The sequence below is a fragment of the Caretta caretta genome, chromosome 6, assembly GCF_965140235.1.
Source record: "Caretta caretta isolate rCarCar2 chromosome 6, rCarCar1.hap1, whole genome shotgun sequence".
NCBI lineage: Eukaryota > Metazoa > Chordata > Testudines > Cheloniidae > Caretta > Caretta caretta.
The window spans coordinates 2,846,686-2,865,000 of NC_134211.1; the positions used below are offsets into that span (position 1 = coordinate 2,846,686).

Below are 18,315 nucleotides of genomic sequence, written 5' to 3' on the forward strand. Positions count from 1 at the left end.
TCCCGTGTCTCTCATGAGCTCAGCTGCTGGAAGGGGGTGTGAGGATGGCGGGGGGCGGGGCAGCCCTGCTCTCGCATTGGCACTGCCAGGATGTGGAAGGGCAGTGGGGCTGGGGGGGACGCAGAGAGCCACAGAGGGTGGGCCCAGGCTGGAGGGTGCAGAAAGAGGGGACTGGGAGGGAGAGTCGGAGTGTGTTAAGAGGGTGAGAAAAAGTGGGAACAGAGACCAACTCTGGAGGGACTCTGCAAAGGGGGGGGTGCGTCAGTCAGCCTGGGAAACTCAAGAGGGGAGCCCATGGGGTGAAGAGACCACCCCACATATTGCCAGGGCTCCCCCTGTCTTCAGCACTGGGCTGGGCTCTGCTTCAGGGCCGTTGACTGGGAGTGGGGCTGGGGTGGGGCAGGGGGCTCAGTGGTAGGGGAGATAAGCACCACAATTGTGCCATCAGGGATGGTCTACATGGTGCTGGTCCTGCCGTGAGTGCAGGGGACTGGACTTGATGACCTCTCGAGGTCCCTTCCAGGCCTATGGTTCTATGATTCTATCCTGAGAGACAATCCCTGTGCCAAAGTTTTATCATCCCCATTTTGTACATGGGGAAACTGAGGCCCAGAGAGAGGCAGTGACTTGTTCAATCACATGAGGCATCAGTGGCAGAACCAGAGATAGAACCAGGAGTCCTGGCTCCCAGCCCTGCATCTGGATGACAAGATCTGTTCAAGTCTTCCTGCTTTTCACCATTGCTTCTCCCATTGTTCCCACAAACCTACTCTTGAACCTCAGAAACTTTCTGTCCTTGGGAAAATACACCCCCCACCCCCCACATCCTAGATCATGCCTTTTGGAGCAGTGGGGGGCTGGGAGCCAGGACTCCTGGGTTCTATCCTTAACTCTTGAGAGTTTGGGATTGTCACCTGAATAATGACTGGCAGGTTGCGGGGATGGGCCTAGGGAATGGGACATGAGGCCTTTCCCCTCCAGGATGTGACAGCTCCAACAGGATCTCAGCTGTTTATGAATTGTTGCCATTTGCAGTTCACACCTTTGGGCTAATCAGAGATCAGGACCTGCCCATTCCTGGCTGTGACATTTGACACTTAATTCAGTTAAGAAATTCCTTTGTGTAGGAATAACAACCCCAGAGATTGACTGTGGACATGAGCAGCCTTTGCATCTTGGAGTCCCTACCAGGAAATATTAACAACAGACCATAGCCAGGAGATTCCTGTTTCTTCTCCTTTAACCTCTGGCCTCATCTCTGCTAGGGAAAAAGGTGTGTTACCGACCCGCAGACAAAGCAGCACTTTGCACTGGGTTCGGTTCCTCTCTGACTCAGGTGGAAACTGAAAGAAACAAGGGAACGGCTCTTTCTGGGAAACAAGTGATTTAGCAGATTTCATGCTGGCTGCATGCCTGGAGAGCAGACACAGCCACCCAGAAGGCACTGAGTTGCAGCTGAGGCTGGGATGGGACAGGTGGGTAAACTGCAGAGTGACACTGATGTTTTCTCAGTGGGGACCTTGCTGTCACCAAGGACTGTTCTGAACCTCACATCTGTAGAGGGCTCTGTGAGCATCTCTTTCTTCGGGCCTTTACTGCCTTTGGGTAGGACAGCCTGTGACACTGGACCTCACAGTAGCACCCTTGAACCCCCATATTCACCACTGTGATAGGATTATGAGATGTTTTGTATTATGCATTCCTTGTGAGGCATCATTTAAAAAGTCTTGATCTGTTGAATGCTAACATCCTGTTGGGTTGGATGTACTCTCATTGCATGGGGAGTGTCAAGGTTCCTTCCCCACTCTGAACTCTAGGGTACAGATGTGGGGACCTGCATGAAAACCTCCTAAGCTTACTTTCACCAGTTTAGGTTAAAACTTCCCCAACGTACAATTATTTTACCTTTTGCCCTTGGACTTTCGCTGCCACCACCAAACGTCTAACTGGGTTTATTATTAGGAAAGAGCCCGTTTGGAAACGTCTTTCCCTCCAAAATCCTCACCAAAACCTTGCACGCCCCTTCCTGGGGAAGGTTTGGTAAAAATCCTCACCAATTTGCATAGGTGACCACAGACCCAAACCCTTGAATCTTAAGAACAATGAAAAAAGCATTCAGTTTCTTACAAGAAGAATTTTAAAAGAAAAAAAAGTAACAAGAATCACCCCTGTAAAATCAGGATGGTAAATACCTTACAGGGTAATTATATTCAAAACATAGAGAATCTAGGCAAAACCTTAAGTTACAAAAAGACATAAAAACAGGAATATCCATTCCATTCAGCACAGCTTATTTTCTCAGCCATTTAAAGAAATCATAATCTAACGCATATCTAGCTAGATTACTTACTAAATTCTAAGACTCCATTCCTGTTCTGTCCCCGGCAAAAGCATCACACAGACAGACCCAGACCCTTTGTTTTCCCCCCCTCCAGCTTTGAAAGTATCTTGTCTCCTCATTGGTCATTTTGGTCAGGTGCCAGCCAGGTTATCCTAGCTTCTTAACCCTTTACAGGTGAAAGGGTTTTTCCTCTGTCCTGGAGGGATTTTAAAGATGTTTACCCTTCCCTTTATATTTATGACAGGGAGTTATGAAGTTTTGCTCTGTTTGTTTCTGAACTATATTGTGAGGTTGGGAGATATCCACAGTCGACCTTACAGTTGCAACATAGGAGGACCAGAAAGGCATTGATGGCCCATCAGGAAGAATCCACTCTCTGAGAGACTCCTTGGAGAGGGCACGTAGTCAATGGGGAACTGCCTGACCAATGGGACTGCCTGACCCCCATGACAGAGCAAGGATCTTTCTAGCAACTGGAAGAGGGACAGTGACATCATCACTCCCCCACTCCCACATCTTTAGTAGGACTTTTGATACAGTGTCACATGACCTTCTCATTAACAAACGAGGGAAATGCAACCTAGATGGAGCTACTATAAGGTGGGTGCAGAACTGGTTGGAAAATTGTTCCCAGAGAGTAGTTATCAGAGGTTTACGGTCAAGCTGGAAGGACATAACGAGTGGGGTCCTGCAGGGATCAGTTCTGGGTCTGGTTTTTTCCAATATCTTCATCAACAATTTAGATCATGGCATAGAGAGTTCACATATAAAGTTTGCGGATGATACCAAGCTGGGAGGGGTTGCAAGTGCTCTGGCGGATAGGATGAGAATTCCCAATGATCTGGACAAACTGGAGAAATGGTCTGAAGTCAATAGGATGGAATTCAATAAGAACAAATGTGAAGTACTCCACTTAGGAAGGAACAATCAGCTGCACACATACAAAATGGGAAATGACTGCCTAGGAAGGAGTACTGCGGAAAGGGATCTGGGGGTCATAGTGGACCACAAGCTAAATATGAGTCAACAGTGTAACACTGTTGCAAAAAAAGCAAACAGCCTTCTGGGCTGTATTAGCAGAAGTGTTGTAAGCAAGACACGAGAAGTAATTCTTCCACTCTACTCCGCTGTGATTAGGCCTCAAGTGGAGTATTGTGTCCAGTTCGGGGCGCCACATTTCAGGAAAGATGTGGACAAATTGGAGAGAGTCCAGAGAAGAGCAACAAAAATGATTAAAGGTCTAGAAAACATGAGCTATGAGGGAAGATTGAAAGAACTGGGTTTGTTTAGTCTGGAGAAGAGAAGACTGAGAGGGGACACAATAACAGTTTTCAAGTACCTAAAAGGTTGTTACAAGGAGGAGGGAGAAAAATTATTCTCCTTAACCTCTGATGATAGGGCAAGACGCAATGGGCTTAAATTGCAGCAAGGGAGGTTTAGGTTGGACATTAGGAAAAACTTCCTAACTGTCAGGGTGGTTAAACACTGGAATAAATTGTCCTGTCAGGGATGGTCTAGATGGTGCTTGGTCCTGCCATGAGTGCAGGGGACTGGACTTGATGACCTCTCGAGGTCCCTTTCAGTCCCATGATTCTATGATCTCAACGCCCAGAAGATCGTCTGGAAGGCAAAGACTTTGAGCTAGGGAGATTGGTCCCGGGCTGGAAGGGAGTCCAGTCTGCGTATTGAGGAACTATGAGGTGCCTGTAACATCTGTTAGGGTGAGACACTGCTTGATTCAGATCTTGCTTAGTCTATTAAAGTTAGAATTTAGACTGCATTTCCATTTTTATTTCTTAAGTAACTGTTAGCCGATGGCCAAGGATGTTTGGTGAGGTGCCAGCTATGCCCGTTTATACCATCCGTGACTTTAACCGCTAGGACACACTGTCCCTTCGCGGCGGGCAGCCCGGGCTAGGCTGACGGATGCCCCAAGGTCCTAACCACCCGTGACTTTAACTGCTAGAGCTCAGAGCTCCTTCGCAGCGGGCAGTCAATACTGACTGACAGGTGCCCCAATGGCAGCACTAAGAGCCTCTCCACACCCGTGACTTTAACTGCTAGAGCTCAGAGCTCCTTCGCAGCGGGCAGCCAGGATTGACTGACAGGTGCCCCAAGAGTTTGCCCCGTGGAGGCGGCACAACTCAACGCTAGGCTCTTAGTACTCTCACCTAATGGCCAGGCTTTAGAGCCAAAACGGCTGAGGTTCTTTAATTGTGTTGGCTGCTTTACAGTAAACCAGAGAAAACAAGTCAGGCTTATGCACAAATGGTTACCAAAATTTATTAAGCTAGATTCTAATCATGCGGTTACGAAATTGCTAGTGCCTACTTATTTAAATGTAGAGATGTTACACACACAAACAAGTTACAAAACTGAAGCCACAACCCCAAAGAAAGAAAACGAAGTATATAGCTCTATTTCAAAATATGTGTACACTAAAGATAGGAGATCAGGTGTGGGTGCTTCTTACCCTCCTTGCATCTCTCGATTCCAGCGGTGCCAAGCCAGGATCGGTCACTCAATTCCGCGGAAAGACGAATAAGGGACAAGGCGTAGGGACCCTCTTAGCTGCAGAAGCCTTGGGAGGCTGTCACTTATCTGACCCGCAGATAGATAGTGAAAAGCACTCAAAAATCATGGTGCTGTAGGTCCCCTACTTATACCTCTGTACTCCTTTATTCTCTTTCTCCTTTCTTATGCCAAATTGAGGCTGGTCTGTCCGGGTGACGCCAGCTTTCGCAAGAGTAGTTTACACTTGCAAGGGAGAGAAACAATAAGTGTCGACTACTGGACATTTCTTTTATCAGGGTAAATATTTTCCCACCTAGGATATTGGTGTGTGTGCATCACGCTGTTTAGTAGGGGCTAAGAGCCATGTCTGTCACAGGGCCTCTGCCTGCTGTGAGCTTAATCCTTGTATCTGTTCCCAGAGGCACATTGTAGCAGCACACCTGAGCTTTCACAGCTTCAAAGGCTGTGCTGGAATATATGTTAAGTGCCCTGTTCCGGCTTCCTCCTGTGTTTCCAGCAATGCTGGTCTGAGGTGTGTGTGGGGGGGGGGGGGCTGGCTGTCTGGCTACAGTAACCAACTTTGATTTCTATGCCTGCTATGTATAATCACTTAAAATCTGCCTTTCTGTAGTTAACAAATCTGTTTTACGTTTTACCTAAAACAGTGTGTGTTTCTGGTTGAAGTGCTCAGAGAATCTCAGCTCAGGTTCACAAGGGCTGTTGGACGTCCACTACCCTTTATCAGAGAGGCAAACTTATTAATTACTTGCGCTGTCCAAGGGAGTCTTGAGCAGTGTTAGAAGGTGTATTTCTGGGGTGCAAGGCTGCAGCCTGAGGTGATTTGCTGGTGTGTCTGTCTGTGAGGCTCAGGGAGCATTCGTGCAACTTAGCTGGGTGTGTGACTCCACGTTTTGTTGGCTGAGTGATCCCAGCACCTGGAGGGTTTTGCTGCTTGTCACTGGCTTAGGTTTGTGAGATGCAGCCGAGGATGGAGAATTAAGGAGGCACAGTGGTCCCACAGTTCCAGGTTGTACCCTGGGGATCCTGTCACCCCCACCCCCATTCGCTAGTCGCTGGACCAGTGTCCCCCTATTTCTTCTCCTTCTAGAGTAATCAAAGCAGTGATGTCTGCCTGAGTCTGCAGAGAGCCTGAATCTGTAGCTCAAAGAGGTGTGAACAGCCTCTAATGTAACTAACAGCGGAGCTGCCTGAGCTGCAGAAAGACTGAGCCCATCGCTCAGAGAGGTGTGAACTTCCTGTGACATTTTGGGGTTACCTAAGGTGTCCGGGGTGAACTACTATCACTGCTCACAGCGTGGGAGAGCCGTGCCCATGGCCAGAAGGGGGAAATCTGCCCTTAACTGCCAAATGCTGGTAGCACTGATGCTCTGCTCTGGGATCCTCAAGCCCTGCATTTTCTCCTGCTGGAGAGCAGTTTACACCCCCCTCTCTGCTGTGCTCAGGTGCCCCATCTCTTGTTATCGGGACAGCTGCAATGTGCACCAAGCCTCTGCCTCCCGCAGCACCCCCCAGTTTATGGGCATCACCTCAGTTCCACTCTCCTTCACATCCGGCACGTAGACATGGGGACAGTAAAACCAAACGGAGGTTTATTTTACAGAGCTGGAGACAGAGATTCAAAATAGAGGCCAGGAGAAGGGTCGGAAACACCAGGTTACTGACAAACATAAACTGCAGTCCTGAGCCTGCCCTTATTACCCAGCTCCTTTCCTGTCTAATAAGGGATCCCGCCCGCAGTGGCCAGTCCATGCAGTGCCTGACCAGTGCAGAGGGCTGGTACCCACCTCTCAAGAGACCCTCCTGTGGGCAGAACATCACCTCCATGATGGATCTCATCTTGTGTCCCTTTTCCTTCTCTTATACAGCCCCCAGCTTTGTCTCGTTTCACAGTCAGGGTCTTTCAGCTCAGCTCTGAGGGTCCCTGTTTCCCCTGCAGGAAGGGATCTGGGGGATCAACAGTGTGACACTGTGGCAAAAAAAAGCGAACAGCACTCTGAGATGTATTAGCAGGAGTGTTGTCAGCAGGACAAAAGAAGTAATTCTTTTACTCCACTCTGCGCTGATATGGCCTCAACTGGAGTGTTGTGTCCAGTTCTGGGCACCACATTTCAGGAAGGACGTGGACAAATGGCAGAAAGTCCAGAGAAGAGCAACAAATATGATTAAAGGTCTAAAAAACATGACCTATGAAGGAAGATTAAGAAAATTAGGTTTGTTTCGTCAGGTAAAGCGAAGACCGAGAGGGGACAGGTTAACAGTTTTCAAGTACATAAAAGGTTGTTACAAGAAGGAGGGAGAAAAATTGTTCTTCTCAACCTCTGAGGATAGGACAAGAAGCAATGGGCTTAAATTGCAGCAAGGAAGGTTTAGTTTGGACATTAGGAAAAATTTCCTAACTGTCAGGGTGGTCAACCACAGGAATAAATTGCCCAGGGAGGCTGTGGAATCTCCATCATTGGAGATTTTTAAGAGTAGGTTGGACAAACACCTGTCAGGGATGGTCTAGATCAGTGATGGGGAACCTATGGCCCACAGGCCAGATCCAGTCCACTGCTTCATTTCATCCGGCCTGCAGCAAGTCTCCGTGCCACGGGCCGCAAGCTCCGAGCCTTGGTGCCCTCCCGCGGGGCTGTAGCCACAAGTGCCGTCTCGCCCCGCTGCAGGGGAAGCTAGGGTTGCAGGCTGTTAAAAGTCCGGTCGGCTCCACGCAGCTCCCGGAAGTGACGGTCATGTCCCTGTGGGCCCTAGGCGCAGGGGCGATCAGGGAAGCTTTGCGTGCTGTCCCTGCTCCCAGTGCCAGCTCCGCAGCTCCCATTTGCCGGGAACGGTGGCCAATGGGAGCTGCGGGGACAGCGCACCTCCCCCGAGGGGCCAGACGTGGCGGATGCTTTCAGGAGCAGCACAGAGCCAGGGCCGGCACGGAGCCTGCCTTAGCCCCACTGAGCCGCCGACTGGGAGCTGCCTGAGGTAAGCGCTGCCGGGCCGGAGCCCACACCCCAAACCCCCTGCCCCAGGTTGAGACCCCCTCCCGCACACTAACTGCCCCCTGGAGCTTGCACCCCGAACCTTCTCCCACACCCCAACACCCTGACCCGCCCTGAGCCCCCTCCTGTACCCCAAACCCCTCATCCCCAGCCCCACCCCAAAGCCCATAACCCAGCTGGAGCCCTCACCCCCTCCCACACTTCAACCCCCCTGCCCCGGACCAGTGAAAGTGAGTGAGGGTGGGGGAGAGTGAGCCACTGAGGGAGGGGGGCTGGAGTGAGTGGGAGGCGTGGCCTCAGGGAAGGGGCGGGGCAGGGGTGTTTGGTTTTGTGCAATCAGAAAGTAGGCAACCCTAGGGAAAGCCCTGAGCCTCCATGCCCCCGCCCCCTGTTCCTCCATGGGGTTGTGTGTGGCCCATGATTGATTTTTTTTCTGTGGGTCAATGGACCCTTATAGAAAAAAGGTTCCCCAGCCTGGACTAGATAATACTTAGAACTGCCGTGAGTGCAGGGGTCTGGACTAGATGACCTCTCAAGTTCCCTTCCAGTCCTACGATTCTATGATCCCATCTTCCTCTCAGATCCAGGGAGGGTCATAGCAGCATGGAGGCTGCTGGGATGCTGCTAGGATGTGTTGTGTCTGGGGAACTGCCTGCCACTGGATTGTCTTTAATGAAGGCTCTCTCTGTTTCTCTCTCTCTAGGGAGGCTCAGAGACTGATGGCCCCTCCCAGCCACATCCAGATCCAGTGCCTTCATCCGTCTCCTCTTCTTTCTCCCTGGAGTCTCCCACAACTTCAACATGGGCATGGCTGAGGTGTGTGAACAGCATGTGGCCTCCTTGCCCGCGCACAACCAGGTTGGGGAGAGCATTGATGTGACCACCATGCTGGGCTGGACGCGGGCCTACCTGATGGACACCAGTCTGGGGTGCGTCCCAAACGGCACCTGCAGCCTATGCCAGAACCCACTGCAGGGAAGGTAATGGCAGAGATTGCCGCTGGCGGTGGCGGATTGGAGGGTCCACAGCTGGGGCAACCAGGACCTCAGCAGCTCAGTGGAAAAGTCAGACACGGCTGTGGTCCGGGTAATGGCGTCAGACATGAAAAATGAGTGGAAATTGGAGCTGGAGGTGCCAGGTGAGCCCCATGGCTTAGCCCTGGGTGGTCCCAATCCTAGCTATGCGCACCTGAAGGAGAAGCAGGACAAATACATGTTCGAGCAGCATGAGGTGTCCTACGTGTATTACAGGTGATACTCTTGGGGGAATTCTGCACTAAAAAAATTAAAATTCTGCAACAAAAAATTTAAAATTCTGCACACCATGTTTTCAAATTCTGCATATTTTATTTGTCAAAATAACACAATATAATCACACTAGTTGCAATTAGTTTTGGCCATTTATTTCAAAATACCTGTCAGCAAGTATGTCTGTAACAATACAGACAACAAAAAAGAGTCAGGAAATGTTTTTTTGACAAACAGATTCCTTACTAGGCACATTAATACAGAACTCTGAGTGATAATTCATTTAAACTACAATACAGAACCCTATTTCCTGCACCGCTCAGAAGCAGGGCAAAGGCTGGGGGGAGTCGGGGTAACGGAGGAGCTGAGGGAGAGGGAAGTCAATCGCTGGGAAGGAACCTGGGTGTGAGCTTAGAGGGTTGTTGGATATGGGTGGGAAAACTATGGAACAGGTTTTGCTGAGGGGCGAGGAGGGATTCTTAGGGAGCTTCCCCCATACAGACCCTGGCTGACCCCTAACCTCTCCTATTCAGTCAGACACATCTACCCCTGTCCACATGTGTCCCTCCACCCCCGCTCAGACACCCATTCCCCCATCCCTAATTGACTCTGTACCCCCTCCCCCTTCCCCATGTGTCTCTGTGCCCCCACTCAGCCACTCTCTGTCCCTATGTAGCTCTACACCCCCTCCCGCATCACGCTGTGGCCCTGCACCTCCCTCCCTTCTGTGGCCCTATGCCTCCACTCCCATTCAGCCCCTGCCCCAGTGTGTCCTCCCCCACTAGCCCTTGTGAACCCCTGTCTGACCCCCCAGCACCCTGCGCTGTCTGTTTCCCCATAGCCCCTGCCTCCTGACCTGGCCTGACAGGCGCTGTGAAGAAGGCAGGATCTTTCTCTTTCCTAGCTGGCCAGGAGCTGCTGCTGTGTTCTAGCACCATAGTGCCCTCTGGTGGGCAAAAGGCAGAACTGCAGATGTTATTTTTTGCTGGGAGCTGCTGCTGTTCTTGCGCCACAGCACCCTCTGGCAAATGGCGGAACTGCAGGAACACATTGGCAGAAGCTTTTTTCTGCGCAAAAATGAAAAATATGCACGGCTCATTAATTATGCACACACGCAGTAGTGCAGAATTCCCCCAGGAGCAATCAGGTGAGAATCCCCTTCATTATCCCCGGCCTGCTCCCTAGAGCACAGCATCCCTTGCTGGGCCCCTGCCCTGCTCCCTGCAGCATGGCACCCCCCCTGGACCCCTACCCTTCTCTCTGGATCACAGCGCCCCCTAGCACTGCACTGCGGCAGTGGGTTCAGCACGGATTGTGAGGGCTGAACACCCCCTACGGAGCCCTCTGACCCCAGGGAAGCCACAGAGTGGGCACTGGGGAAGGTGGGGCCCAGTTTGTGTGTGGGTGGGAAGGTGCCGGAGGTCTCTGGATGGCTCCTAACTCCTCTCTCTTTCCCCTCTAGGGAAGTTGAGACTCCCCCAAGCTCCCTGCTGATACTCCACTTCTCCCGGGCCCTGCGCCGCCTCCCACCCACCTGCAGCCTGGACATGTACAGGGCCCTGCTTCGCCACATACGGCACCCCCTACGAGAGCCAGGCAGCACTGGAGGGCTCATGGCCATTGACAGCGAAGTAGGATGTCGGGGTCTTCTCGGCCTGGATGGAGAGCCTCAAAGCCAGCCCGGCTGGGGCTCCTACTCCCTACTGCCCATCTATACCTTGGTGGGGCCGGAAGACCCCAGGTGGGAGGCACTGAGGTGGGTGGTGAAGGAGTATGTGGCTGAGCGGAGGAAGAGGAGGAGTTGCCCCCGTGGCTGCCTGGAGGGGGGCTATGCCATCTCCTGGGACGTCTGCAAATGCTAGTGCTAGGGGACCCCCCCCCACCAACTCCATGTGCGGCCCACGCAGGCAGGGTGCTGTGGGGCAGTGGCCTGTAAGGGGACCCCACGTCCGCCACCGACCCCCACATCAAGGTCTCCTTCTAAGGCCGGGAACTGCGGATGCGCTCCATCAAGGACTGTAACAACTCCGCCCTGGTGGCCTAGGGTCTGGATTTGGGGCAGGGGAGGCTGACGGGGCACAGTGTCCTAGAGGAGCAGGTGTGGGACCACCAGGGCGTGTAGAGCGATGACTGTTTGGGGGCCTGCCGCCTGGAGCTCGTGGCCAGAGGCAGCATCTGGGAGACCTGCCACAACCTCAGGCGAGGCAGTGGGGTGGAGTATTACCATGTGCTGGGGTGTGTGCCCAACCTGGGGGTGCAACTGCCACGACTAGGTCCCCCGGCACGGCTAAGGAGAGGAACCCAGGAGTCCTGGCTTCCAGCCCTCCTCCCTCCCCCCAGCCACTACTAGACCCCACTCCCCTCCCAGAGTTGGGGATGAAACCCAGGAGTCCTGGCTCCCAGCCCCCCGGCTCTAACCACTAGACCCCACTCCCCTCCCAGAGTTTGGGATGAAACCCAGGAGTCCTGGCTCCCAGCCCCCCTGCTCTAACCACTAGACCCCACTCCCCTCCCAGAGTTGGGGATGGAACCCAGGAGTCCTGGCTCCCAGCCCCCCCTGCTCTAACCACTAGACCCCACTCCCCTCCCAGAGTTGGGGATGGAACCCAGGAGTCCTGGCTCCCAGCCCCCCCTGCTCTAACCACTAGACCCCACTCCCCTCCCGGAGCTGGGGATGGAACCCAGGAGTCCTGGCTCTCAGGCCCCGCCCCTCCTCCAACCCCTAGACCCCACCCCCCCTGCCATCAGCCCCATAGTTCCGCCTTCTCCCCCACTGGTTCCAGAAAACTACAAGTCCCAGAACCCTTTGCTTCCCCAGCCCCGCCTCCTGAAGGGGCAGCCAGTGGGCCCGCGCCGGTTGCTGATTGGCAGGCGCGCGGGCCGGGGGGGGGCGAGCTCGTGCCCAGCGCGCGGTGGCGGCGGGCGATGGCGGCGCCGGGCTGGGAGCGGGCGCTGCGGCTCGGGCTCTGCGCGCTGGGGTTGGCGCTCTCCGTGTACGCGCTGCACGTGGAGAGCTCGCGGGAGCGGGACCCCGGCTACCGGGCCATGTGCGACCTGAGCCCCTCTGTCAGCTGCTCCAAGGTCTTCACCTCCAGGTGCGCGGGGGGGTGCACGAGTCCCCCTCCCCCCACTGCACCCCCCGGCCCCATTGCACGAGTCCCCCTCCCCCCGCTGCACCCCCCGGCCCCACTGCACGACTCCCCCTCCCCCCACTGCACCCCCCGGCCCCACTGCACGAGTCCCCCTCCCCCCACTGCACCCCCCGGCCCCATTGCACGACTCCCCCTCCCCCCACTGCACCCCCCGGCCCCACTGCACGAGTCCCCCTCCCCCCACTGCAACCCCCCGGCCCCATTGCACGAGTCCCCCTCCCCCCACTGCACCCCCCGGCCCCATTGCACGACTCCCCTTCCCCCCACTGCACCCCCCGGCCCCATTGCACGAGTCCCCCTCCCCCCACTGCACCCCCCGGCCCCATTGCACGAGTCCCCCTCCCCCCACTGCACCCCCCCGGCCCCATTGCACGAGTCCCCCTCCCCCCACTGCACCCCCCGGCCCCACTGCACGAGTCCCCTTCCCCCCACTGCACCCCCCGGCCCCACTGCACGAGTCCCCCTCCCCCCACTGCACCCCCCCGGCCCCACTGCACGAGTCCCCCTCCCCCCACTGCAACCCCCCGGCCCCATTGCACGAGTCCCCCTCCCCCCACTGCAACCCCCCGGCCCCATTGCACGAGTCCCCCTCCCCCCACTGCAACCCCCCGGCCCCATTGCACGACTCCCCTTCCCCCCACTGCAACCCCCGGCCCCATTGCACGAGTCCCCCTCCCCCCACTGCACCCCCCGGCCCCATTGCACGAGTCCCCCTCCCCCCACTGCACCCCCCCGGCCCCATTGCACGAGTCCCCCTCCCCCCACTGCACCCCCCGGCCCCATTGCACGAGTCCCCCTCCCCCCACTGCACCCCCCGGCCCCACTGCACGAGTCCCCTTCCCCCCACTGCACCCCCCGGCCCCACTGCACGAGTCCCCCTCCCCCCACTGCACCCCCCCGGCCCCACTGCACGAGTCCCCCTCCCCCCACTGCAACCCCCCGGCCCCATTGCACGAGTCCCCCTCCCCCCACTGCAACCCCCCGGCCCCATTGCACGAGTCCCCCTCCCCCCACTGCAACCCCCCGGCCCCATTGCACGACTCCCCTTCCCCCCACTGCAACCCCCGGCCCCATTGCACGAGTCCCCCTCCCCCCACTGCACCCCCCGGCCCCATTGCACGAGTCCCCCTCCCCCCACTGCACCCCCCCGGCCCCATTGCACGAGTCCCCCTCCCCCCACTGCACCCCCCGGCCCCATTGCACGAGTCCCCTTCCCCCCACTGCACCCCCCGGCCCCACTGCACGAGTCCCCCTCCCCCCACTGCACCCCCCCGGCCCCACTGCACGAGTCCCCCTCCCCCCACTGCAACCCCCCGGCCCCATTGCACGAGTCCCCCTCCCCCCACTGCAACCCCCCGGCCCCATTGCACGAGTCCCCCTCCCCCCACTGCAACCCCCCGGCCCCATTGCACGACTCCCCCTCCCCCCACTGCACCCCCCCGGCCCCATTGCACGACTCCCCCTTCCCCATTGCAACCCCCCCTTGCTTCCCATTGCAGTCCCAGCCCCATTGCATGAAACTCCCCTGCTCCCTACTGCTACACCCCTGTGCTATAGCCTCCTTTTCTCAGCCGCCCTGTGCAATAGCCCCCCCCCAGCTGCCCCAGCCCCCCCAGTGGAATCGCTCTGCTGCTCCAATCCCATGGACTATGTTCCACCCTGCTGCCCCCTGTGCTGTGCCCACACCCCTGTGCGATGACCCTGATGCCGTGCTGTGCTGCAGCCCTACATGCCTAGCCTACGGGGCATACCCCAGCCTCCTAGGCCCTATGTGCTTTCCCACTCCATGGGAGAGCCCTGTGGTTCTGCACCCTCTGCTTAGTCCTTTCCTGCAGCCTCAGCCCTGCTGATGACCTGGCATCTCTGTTTCCAGCCTGGCCCCTTTGTGCTCTGTGTTGCCGGCTCCCCCCCAGTTTGTTTGTTAGCTCCAGAGAGACCCTGAGATCATCCCAGTTACCTCTGTGTTGAGCGCGATCAGGCAGAGGACCCCCAATGCCCGAGGCCCTTGCAATACCAGGGAGTGGATAATCTGAGATGGGCCCAGGGGAGCCACGCTGCAGAGGGAGGTGAAGTCTGCCCCAGGGTCCCTGCCGGTCTGAGCTGGGGGAATTCCTCTTCCCAAATCTGGCGGCCCTCAGTGAGCCGGACCCACCAGCCAGGTGGCTAGAGCAGTGGCTTGGCTGTAGCTCGGAGCTCTTGCTCAGCTCTCGGAGGCAGGGTTTGTCATCTGGGCCCGGGTTTGTACAGTGCCTGGTGATCCTTCTTTGGCGCTTCTAGGAGCGACTGTAAGGATACCAAGACTGGGGAGGGGGGTGGGCGAGAAACACTTTTAAAAAATATAGGGAAACATGGTTATAAAACGAGAAACTTTTGGCAAGTGAATTGGAAGGTGGGGGGCACTTGGAACTATTTTTCGTCTCATTGGGAGGCCCTTGAAACTTCTTTTACAAATGTTTTTGAAGGGTCTGGAGTGAATTTGCTGTCCTTTTTAGTGGAGGGGGAAAATGTTCCTGGGGGCGGAGAGGGGTGGAGGGAAAGAACCGGAGTTAAGTTTACTTAGTCTTCTGCAAACAGCCAGATCGAACGCAGGGACGGGGCAGAGGTGATGGACGCTTTATCACTGGCAGAGAGAGGTGGAAGGGGAATGACCCTGGCCTGTCAACAGAGCCAGGGAGGACTGGGCCATGGAGTGAGGATTGGGACCCAGGAGATCTTGATTTTGTTCCCAGCTCCACCTCCGATGCTGCATCTGGGCCTCAGTTTCCCCATCTGTAAAACGGGGACAATGATCCTTTGTCTGTTTAGACTGTCAGCTCTGCGGGGCAGGGACCGTCTCTCGCCGTGTGTCTGCCCAGCGTCTGGAACAACGGCGGGCCCGAATCTTGGTCGGGGAGTGGGGGGGGGGGGTCCTGTGCAGCACCTGGAGCAGTGGGGGATCTGGTTTTGGCTGGGGGGGGGGGGGTCCATGCAGTGCCTGACACGACAGGGGTCCCAATCTCAGTCAGGGAAGGGCAAGTCGGGTCCATGCAGTACCGGGCACTGATTGCACTTGGCGGGCGAGGGAGGGGGTGTCCGCCCAGCGTGACGGGGGCCGTGATCTCGGTGAGAAACACCCCCGCAGGGATCTGGGGCGCGGGCGAAACACCGATTCGGATTCCGTCAGGACTCGGGTTTGGCTGTATGCGTGTGTTAGCATCCGCGGGCCTGACTGCACGGGCCTGGGCTCCCCCCTCCCCTCGCAGTGGGCAACACCCTGAAACATCTGGCTGCGGGATAAACAGCTGGCTTATCTCCTGCCAGGGGGTGGGGAAGAGGGGAGCTTTTATCAATGAAAGCGTTTCCTAGGCCACCAGTCCCGCCTGCCGCCAGGGCTGTGATGGGTGGGGGCCGTTGTCAATCATTGCCAGGGTGTTCTGTTTCTGCCACGTGTGTAGAGGCTCATGCCTACCTAGCGGTTGGCAATTGCAGGGCCCAGGGGAGCTGCAATGTAACCCGGTTCTGGACCCTATTGGGGCCCCGGGGGCTGTTCCAGTCAGCTGAACCGGCCCACCCCTGCGGCCCCCCAGCCTCAGCTCACTGGGGTCCTTCAGTGCCAGGGGGTGTGAAATGAGCTATCATCAGAATTTGTTACTGGCATCAAAATTGCAAGGGGGAGGGGCAGCAAACAGGAAGGGGGCAGAGCTCCCTGCGCTAGGGGCTGCAGGAATCAGAGCTCCCCGCCCCAGCTGGAGCAGGAGTTAGGGGCCTGGGAGTCAGGACTCCTGGGTTCTATCCCTGGCCTTGGGAAGGGAGTGGGGTCTAGTGGTTAGAGCAGAGTCCACCTTGTGGAAGGCGAGGATCGCTGTCTGTACACTGCCAGCCTCCTTGCAGCCCCTGGTCCTATGTCCCCGTTCTCTCTGCAGGTGGGGCCGTGGCTTTGGCTTGGTGGAAGATCTCCTGGGGAAACACAGCGTCTTTAATCAGCCCAACAGCTTATTTGGCATCGTCTTCTACATCCTACAGACACTGCTGGGTAAGTGGGGAGGGGCATCTACCCCGTCCCACACGGGCAGGCTGGTGCCTGATCTAACGAGCCCTCTCTCGAACCGTCTCCAGGCTTCACTCCCAGCACCCTGGCGGCCGTCACCCTGCTGGGCACCTCCCTGGTCTCCATCGCCGGCTCGCTCTACCTGGCCTACATCCTCTTCTTCGTGCTCCACGACTTCTGCCTGGTGTGCGTCACCACCTACCTGCTCAACGGCGCCCTGCTCCTCCTCAACTACCAGCGTCTGGTCGGCCTGAGTGGGAGCGGGCCACGCCGCACCAAGCCCAAGGGGCAGTGAGCATGGCTGAGGGAGCCCCGGCCCAGCCCCCTCCTGGAGCTGCAGTTGCGACCGCGAAGCCTCTTTGTATAGGAGCCAGGGGCCCATCTAGCACGGTATCCTGCCCCCTCTGTGCCAAACCAGATCAGACCCTGGGTCCTTCACCCTTTAAACACAAACTGAGGCCATTTCTGGCTTAACCAAAATGCTGGTATCATGTGGGTTAAAATGGTTACGTGACGCACACATACCCAGCAAGGGACTGAGTGTGAGAGAGAGAGACAGACACACACACGGGAGATCAGGTTTCATCACCTCCAGCAGGGGGCAGAGCAGCTCTCACGTATGCCGATTCTTTCCAGCAGGGACCAGCGTGTGTGTGTGTGAGGGAGAGTGAGAGAGATATGACCCTACTGACATCAGTGGAGGCAGGGCTGGATTCTGATCTTGACAAACTCAGTGTGAATGGACTAAACAAGAACGCAGTCTAGCCCAGGGGTCTCAAACACGCGGCGGCCCAAGGGATTATTTCCTGGGGTCAGCCAGGCTCCCCTTCCCCCAGCGCTCCGTGTCCCCGCTCCTCTGCCTACCTGTAGGCGCTTCCTGCTGCCAAACAGCTGTTTGGCGGCGCTTAGTGCTTTCCAGGAGGGAGGGGGAGGAGCAGGGAGCCAGGCGCTCAGGGGAGGAGAGGGAGAAGAGGCGAGACGGGGATATGGGGAAGGGGTTGGAATGGGGGTGGGGCAGGGGCAGGGCCTCATAGAAGGGGTGGAGTGGGGACAGGGCTGGGGCTGGGGGCAGCGTGGGGGCTGGGGGTCAGGGATGTGACCCTCAGGCCAATGGACTAGTCCTCATGTGGCCCTCATGGTGATTCAAGTTTGAGATCCTGATCTAGCCCTATGTAGCCCCGGCTTGTAAGTCCCCTGCTGCAATGACAGCGGTACTTTTGTTAACTGACCAGCAGGGGGCACTGTGCACCAAATCAATATGACCATGACGAGACCAGCTGGAGCTCCCTGTTTGTGGCTGAAATAAAGGCGCCCTCAGCAATAGGCCGCTGGGTGTGTTTGGTGTCTCGTTATTTAACCCTTTGGAAACTTGGGAGCCAGGCAATGCGTAGATAGTGGTGTCAGGCTAAAAAGGTACAGAGCATTAGGATATGGCGATAGGACAAGGGTTGGATCTAGCCTGGGGTCGTGCCCTCGCCCTGGTGCCCCAACTCAGATCCGTGGACTCGGTAAATCTGGTGTCCTGCTTCCATCTCTGCTCGACAATGGATGGTTCATAGGAAGATGCAACCCCTCTTCGATGCCTTGCTGCGGTGAGCCATGAGTTCCCACTGGGCTTCTTTCACTGCAGACCGATTGTAGCATTCATGTTCAATGTGTGTTTCACCTAGATGCAGTCTCTGATCTCTGCTTTTCTGCAGCAGTGAGTTCCACAGGTCAGCTCTGCTTGCTGCAGAGATGCATAGGGTTCAAATTTCCCTGCGCATTAATTTCACTGAAGGGGCAATTGGGCCAGTGTGACCTTAAATCTTCTGTTGCTTGCCGTAATCCTAAATTGCATGTGTCACTAGGAGGGACTCTTTGAAGGTCTTATCTCCCCTTCCCTAGAGTCTTTCCACCTACCATCTCAAAGCAATTTGCAAATTCAAGTTTGTTAATCTTCAGTGCCCCCGGTGAGATGCTGTTTCACACAGGGGGGAAACTGAGATACAGCGAGGGGCAGGGATGTGCCCGTGGTCACACAGCAGGT

General features: G+C 56.2%; 1 protein-coding gene and 2 pseudogenes across 1 annotated transcript; all 3 read left to right on the forward strand.

The window, feature by feature from the left end:
• Positions 1-450: 450 nt before the first annotated feature.
• LOC142072392 (perforin-1-like) lies at positions 451-9,114 on the forward strand (annotated as a pseudogene).
• A 421-nt stretch (positions 9,115-9,535) lies between these two features.
• Positions 9,536-11,380, forward strand: LOC142072393 (perforin-1-like; annotated as a pseudogene).
• Positions 11,381-11,995: 615 nt separating this feature from the next.
• On the forward strand, positions 11,996-16,814 carry LOC125638107 (vitamin K epoxide reductase complex subunit 1-like protein 1). The gene is made up of 3 exons (XM_048853399.2): positions 11,996-12,202; positions 16,162-16,271; positions 16,355-16,814. The coding sequence occupies exons 1-3, from the start codon at positions 12,033-12,035 to the stop codon at positions 16,579-16,581; spliced, it is 507 nt and encodes a 168-aa protein (XP_048709356.2). The 5' UTR covers positions 11,996-12,032; the 3' UTR covers positions 16,582-16,814.
• Positions 16,815-18,315: the final 1,501 nt, after the last annotated feature.